We start from the raw sequence: 6,000 nt of genomic DNA, 5'->3' as shown, positions 1-6,000 counted from the left end.
GCCCTAGTTTAGCTGCCTCTTCTTTCTCACTTTCAGATTCATGTTTGTTTTACATATAATGTTCAAGATTTTGAGCCGAACTTACTGGGAAGAACAGGCAAAAGTATATTTATTCCACCTTTCTGGGAGCACAAATTTCTAAACTGCCCAATTTTTAATGATAAGCTGGAGATCCAGATTTTAATGTACATTTTCCATGTTTGTCTTTTTTAATATTGAAAAATTTCAAATAACGGACAAGCTAACTGCAAAATGTCTATAGGCGAACAGTCTGTGTATTCTGTTCAGTTTCCTAGGAAATTAGCTTTCTCTGACAAAAATTTGTCATTTTTACCTCATTATATAAAAACTCCTGTCATTTGTCTGGAGATGACATTGCTGGCAACCTTCACTATCAAGGACATAGCCAAGAAAGAGGAATTTAGCAGGAAAAGATCACTGGGCAACCAAATTAGACATCAAAATGTCCAAACACAAAATTTCTTGTACTTTATAAATAAATAATAAGCCTTCAGGGTTTTAAAATTAGCCTTTAAGCCAGAGCATGATTTTAAAATAATCACATATACAGAAATGTGAAAGTCAGCCCACTTTCCAAAGCATGATGCAATTAGAGGAGATAGGATTTCATGAGTCAGGAACACTACGAACATTAAAAAGTAAAACCTTGCAGTGAAGCAGGAGAAAGGAAAATTATATAAACCACTAAAAACACTCAGTTCCCTAAGAACTACTGGTGGCTGCTCGGTGTTGGTACACACAGGCTTATATACCCTCAGTAGGTGCTGCACGTCTGTCTTTATTGCTGTATAGTTCAGGTATTGAGGTTTGTAATTAGAACGTTGATTTCCAGGGATTTATATTATAATTTCCACCCTCTGTCTAAAGCAAGTCTGTAACTACTAGGCTAAGAAAAAAAATGTTTAATTCTTCAGAGAGGAAAAAAAAAAAAATACTACTTCTTATAAAGCCATGCATTAGATGGCATATTGGGAGCTTTATCACAATATCTGTTGTAAGTTTTACAAAAACTCTACAAAGTGGATGCTGTGATTTTCCATTTTCACTGATGGAGAAACAGTTTGAAAGGTGAGGAGTAATTTTACATGGGCTCTGGCTAGTCAGTGGCAATGATAAGGTTTTTATTCAGTCAAGGCTTCAATGGCCGTGCTTTTAACCAGCCTGTAGTATAGACTCCAAACTGTTGAGGTCACATTTTGGAAATTAAAGGAGAAGATTTTTGGCATTCAGAAATTGCATGAATGTTATGACACTTAAATGAACTCTGCACAGACAGAACTTACATGCCAACCTTGACCATCTGTGTCCTCCGTGCAGGTCCCCGGGTCTTGACTGGTAGCTCTCAAAAGTGCTTCTCAGCGTCCTGAGTCAGGAACTGTAGCCTCCAGAAAACTAAGTATTAGTTTTTTTAATAAGTGGCTGTGGCAGCAGCATGGCTGTGCTTGGCATTCACAGCAGCTGTACCCTTTTTCATTGCTAATTGTCAAAATCGTCCATGGTTACAGGCAGTATTTGATAAAGCGTACACATTGTAGAAATTAGGAGGGTTCCTGAGTTCCAGAAGGACCTCTTGTTGTGAAAAGATGACGGAGGGATAACTTGGCTTCTGCTGTCACGGGACAGGTGCCAGCCGCATGGTGTGTATGCAGGCCTGTCCTTTGGTACACTTAGGCATTTCTCTCTGGTGTGGTAAATAACCAAAGAAGAGCAGAGGGGCTCCGAACGACAGATCTGTTCCCCAAGTATTTCCTGACACATCGAGGATTCGGAGAGCAACAGTAGATTGGAGAAAAATCATTACCCTGGCCCTGGGTTGTATCTTCCATTTTAATTAAAATCCTTATTTGTCCATTCTATCCAAGCCCTGGCCCTGTGGTCCATGCTATTTTGCATGTCCAGTGAAATCAATAAGAGCCTATCATTTGGGACTTGGAGGCATCTAAGCATTTTTGCCTTATTTGCTAGGCAGAAGGCTAGTGTTTTCTGAGTGATGTTTGGCATGCAATTCCAGGCCCAGGGTGTCAAGTGACAGACTGTGGGGCTCCCTCGCTGCCAGTTCATATGTTAGAGAGGTTGCCTTCCATCAGCTTTCCTGTTGTATCCCGTGCTTTCCCCCATTTCCCTTTTCTGCGGTGACTGTCCTAGCAATGAAGGGAACAGTGTGGGTGCGCTTAGGTTGGTGATCAGGTGGCTGTGCCAGTCAGACTTCTTGTCAGTAGGATCTCCTGTTGGTAGATGACTAGGAAAAAGAAGTAACTAGCTTTGCAAAAGGAGAGGAAACTAAGTTTGCCGAAGGCACCTTAAAAAAATTGGAGAAAGAGTATTTGCCTGTGAAGAATAGCTTATATTATTATTCTCCAGACCCAGATAGGCAATTTTATGTTAGTCGGATTGGTACCATTACAAAGCATCAGCATCATATATTTATGCCCATGCACTTTTATTTATTTTTGATATTTCTTTTTCCCCTATCCTTCTATAGCAAAAGGAAGATATAATTAAAGAAAGATAAAATCAAAGTTTGGGTTTGAACAGCTTCATAGTAAGATCTTACATTATCATTTGTGCACATATAGAAAATCAAAAGAGTTATTTTACTATTACTTTTCCCCCAAAATCTATTAGATAGTAAGAAAATTAATTTACTGTATCAAGTTGTTCTCTGTAGGCTGATTGTTTAAGTATACATTAAGCATTTGCAAAACAGATTATGTGGCACTGACCAAATTTGCCTTTTTATGTTTTTATCTGAGTCAGAATGTGAGTCAGAGCTGACAGCAGCATTTCTTGTAATCACAGTCTTGGTTGTTTCCTTTGATGCTTTTAGGTGGCAGAGTGACAAGTGCTAAAACTCAGGCCTGACTCTTCCGCGATCGTCAGCATCCTGCCTGATCTGGAATCATGGACGTGAAGGACCGGCGACACCGCTCCCTGACCAGGGGGAGGTGTGGCAAAGAGTGCCGCTACACGAGCCCCTCCCTGGACAGCGAGGACTGCCGCGTGCCCACCCAGAAGTCCTACAGCTCCAGCGAGACCCTGAAGGCCTACGACCACGACAGCAGGATGCACTACGGGAACCGCGTCACAGACCTCGTTCACCGAGAGTCAGACGAGTTCCCCAGACAAGGTATGTGCAGCGGCCCCCACGGACTTGCCGTCTGACGCCCTTAACGCGCACTGTTGCACATGGTTGATGACTAAGGTCGGTGGAAACTGGGAGCAAAGCATAGTGCCAGCAAGTGTTCCATTAGAGCTCAGTTTGAGAACAGCCCCTTTTATACACCCACATCAAACTTCCAAATTGCTTCTTTGGTCCTGGACACACAATTCTTTGACAGTTTGGTGGTTGCTTTCGGAGACCCACCACGGTGGGTTTGACACACGTTACCTACAGCAGATCCTTGGCTCCATAAGGGGTATTCCTCTTGAATTGTGGTATTTCCGTTTCTTTGGGAAGGAGAATATTTTCCTGCCAAGTACTAACACTTGGCATTCTCTTCATGTCCAGTATCCATTAGGAATTTTGTTATCACCTGTCAGGGGTTGCTGTCACCGTACGGACACGTAGACGAAAGCAAAACCATGCTGAGAAGCAGTATAGCGAAGTTGACTCACTAGCAACACGTCTTGTGTTTTGTGTACAGACAGGCCTTGCTGTGTGTGTGTGATTTATATTAACGGTTTAGCAAAACTGCAGGTGAATGCACATAAATGCAGTGGATGCACTGGCAAGGGTCAGCGTGCCCAGGGTTGAGGCCCTGCCTGCCAGGTTATTACATCGCTGATTCTTTATTTCTTGTTCCAGTAAATGTCGCAACTACTTTAATTCCTCATGAGATACCTTAGCTTGTGTCCTAGTCCTTTCAGGCCACTATAGCAGAATAGCATGACCAGGTGGCTTATAAACAACAGAAATTTATTTCGCACATTTCTGGAGACTGGGAAGTCCAAGGTGAAGGCGCTTGCTGATTCGGTGTCTAGCGAGAGCCCTCTTTCTGATTCATAGACAGACTTCTTTTCCTGTGTCCTCACCTGAGCTGCAGAGGGTGAGAGAGCTCCCTGGGGTCTCTTTTTTATAAGGGCAGTAAACCCAACCAGAAGGGTTCCACCTTCATCACCTAATCACCCCAAAGGCTCTGCCTCCAAAACTATTGGTGGATTAGTTTTTAATATAAGAATTTTGGAAGATCATAAACATCAGTCTATAGTAGCTTCGAATTCCATTCCTGGTTTCTTAGCTTCCTTAGGTTACTTTACTTTTTTAAAAAATTTCTTAGAAAACACTATATATACGTAAAATCTATAATCCAGTGGCTGTTCTGAAAAACACTTTTTTCCATATGCCCCCAGTGTAGCCTAGCTCCAGCTTTTATATTTAACAGAATATTCCAAAAAATCAGCCAAGATATAGTTAAAATTATATTTCCATCGCAATCGTAGACCCTTGCAGGATGCAATTTTTATTTAATCTTCACTCTTATTTTCAGAGTTATCTTCATGTAAATGAAACACATTTGAAACGGGAGGGTTGCTTGAAAATTGCTCTGTATCAAAAGTCTTTGATCTGTGAGTGACTTCAACAAGTGTTTTATTTTGTTAAGTTCTCACTCGACCTCAAAGTGCATGTAGTGGGAATTGGGGGGAAAAAATATGAAGAATCACAGCTTAATTAATTAAGGGAGTGCTTAAATTTTCAGTCTGAAAAAATATGACACCTCTCGGTTATTTCCAAGAGCATCACAAATACAAGACTCAAATATTTTGAAAGGTGATGCACGTTCAACATGGTTGAAAGCCTTTCACTTTCTGCCCTATTTTTGGTTTCATTTACAGTGTTGCTGCATACGTTTTGGTTTTTGTGATTCTGTGCTGAAATATAGACTTTTCTCCCAAAGTCTCATTATAGGTGCATTCTGGCTTCTGGATCATCGTTCACTGAACTGTAGATCCCGGGTTATTGTTGAAATGTGGATTGGCCTGTCACCTTTTCCCTTATTAATATTTACATAGAATGAAATCAAGTGCTTGGGATTTTATTTTCAAACATACCTTTCTTCTTCCTGTTTAATCTTGTTCCTCTCCATTGATAATAATGGAAGTCGCTTGGCCATATCAGACTCATAGCTTTGCAATTAACGATTCACACATGCCGTGTGTTGTTATAGAGCCCATATTTGTTTGTGTAATGTGTTTGCATGAATTAAAAACCGTGCAGGCCAAAAGTAAAAATGAAAAGGCATTGGAAAGTATTTGCATATGCAAGTGCAATTCCTTCTGAAGACATCTATGAATTTATGCATGAAAATGTAGTCAGAGTGTGAGTGGATCTACTTTGATGGGTTCTAAAATTGAACTCTGCAGGAAGTAAATAAGCACATGTTTAAGGAGAGGAGGAACAGGAGATACAATCTGGCAAGCAGCACCTTCAACGTGAAACTTAGCCACTACAGAGAGGGTTAAAATAAATTTTACACTCAGTAATAACAGTAATTTTTTTTTTAAATGTCATGCATTTCCCATTTTATTTTCTTATTCATGAAATCAAAAAGCAGGATCATCTCAGTATTTTATTAGCCTAGAGGCACATTAGCAAGGATCATAGCATGATCATCTCCTGTGGTATTCTTATTTAAAACCCCAGACACTGATTATAAAACAAACACGCTTCTCACATACAGGCAAGTTTGGCAAACGCAGTTGGGTGACACTCCAGATGCTCAGAGTAGAAAAGAATTACCAGCAGGGAAAGTGATATGGGGCGAGGGTCAGACCTTGTCCAGTTCCCCCAGCTGGCTGCCTGCAAGCATCAAATGTGAGAAGCCGCTAGGTCCCAGCAGGAGAGGTAGGCCAGGTGTTCCCCTGAGAAGCTTATAGAAGCTTCTGTCAAATGATGCCACCTTTGCTTGCTTTTAACACAGAATCCTCCTCCGCCTTTTTCTATTGTGGGCCTCTTCTAAGCAGAGACCATGCAAATTACCT

General features: G+C 41.0%; 1 protein-coding gene across 1 annotated transcript in view; it reads left to right on the top strand.

Annotated features, from left to right (window-relative positions):
- Positions 1 to 2,922: 2,922 nt before the first annotated feature.
- Positions 2,923 to 6,000, top strand: part of TENM2 (teneurin transmembrane protein 2) — an 876,941-nt gene continuing 873,863 nt past the window's right edge. The window contains exon 1 of the mRNA XM_023528647.1: positions 2,923 to 3,148. Coding sequence (XP_023384415.1) covers positions 2,923 to 3,148 — 226 coding nt within the window. The remainder of the gene's footprint in view (positions 3,149 to 6,000) is intronic.

Source organism: Pteropus vampyrus, unplaced genomic scaffold, assembly GCF_000151845.1.
Source record: "Pteropus vampyrus isolate Shadow unplaced genomic scaffold, Pvam_2.0 Scaffold30, whole genome shotgun sequence".
Lineage (NCBI taxonomy): Eukaryota > Metazoa > Chordata > Mammalia > Chiroptera > Pteropodidae > Pteropus > Pteropus vampyrus.
Note: the sequence above shows the minus strand (reverse complement) of the source record. Positions and strands in the feature narration are given on the sequence as shown.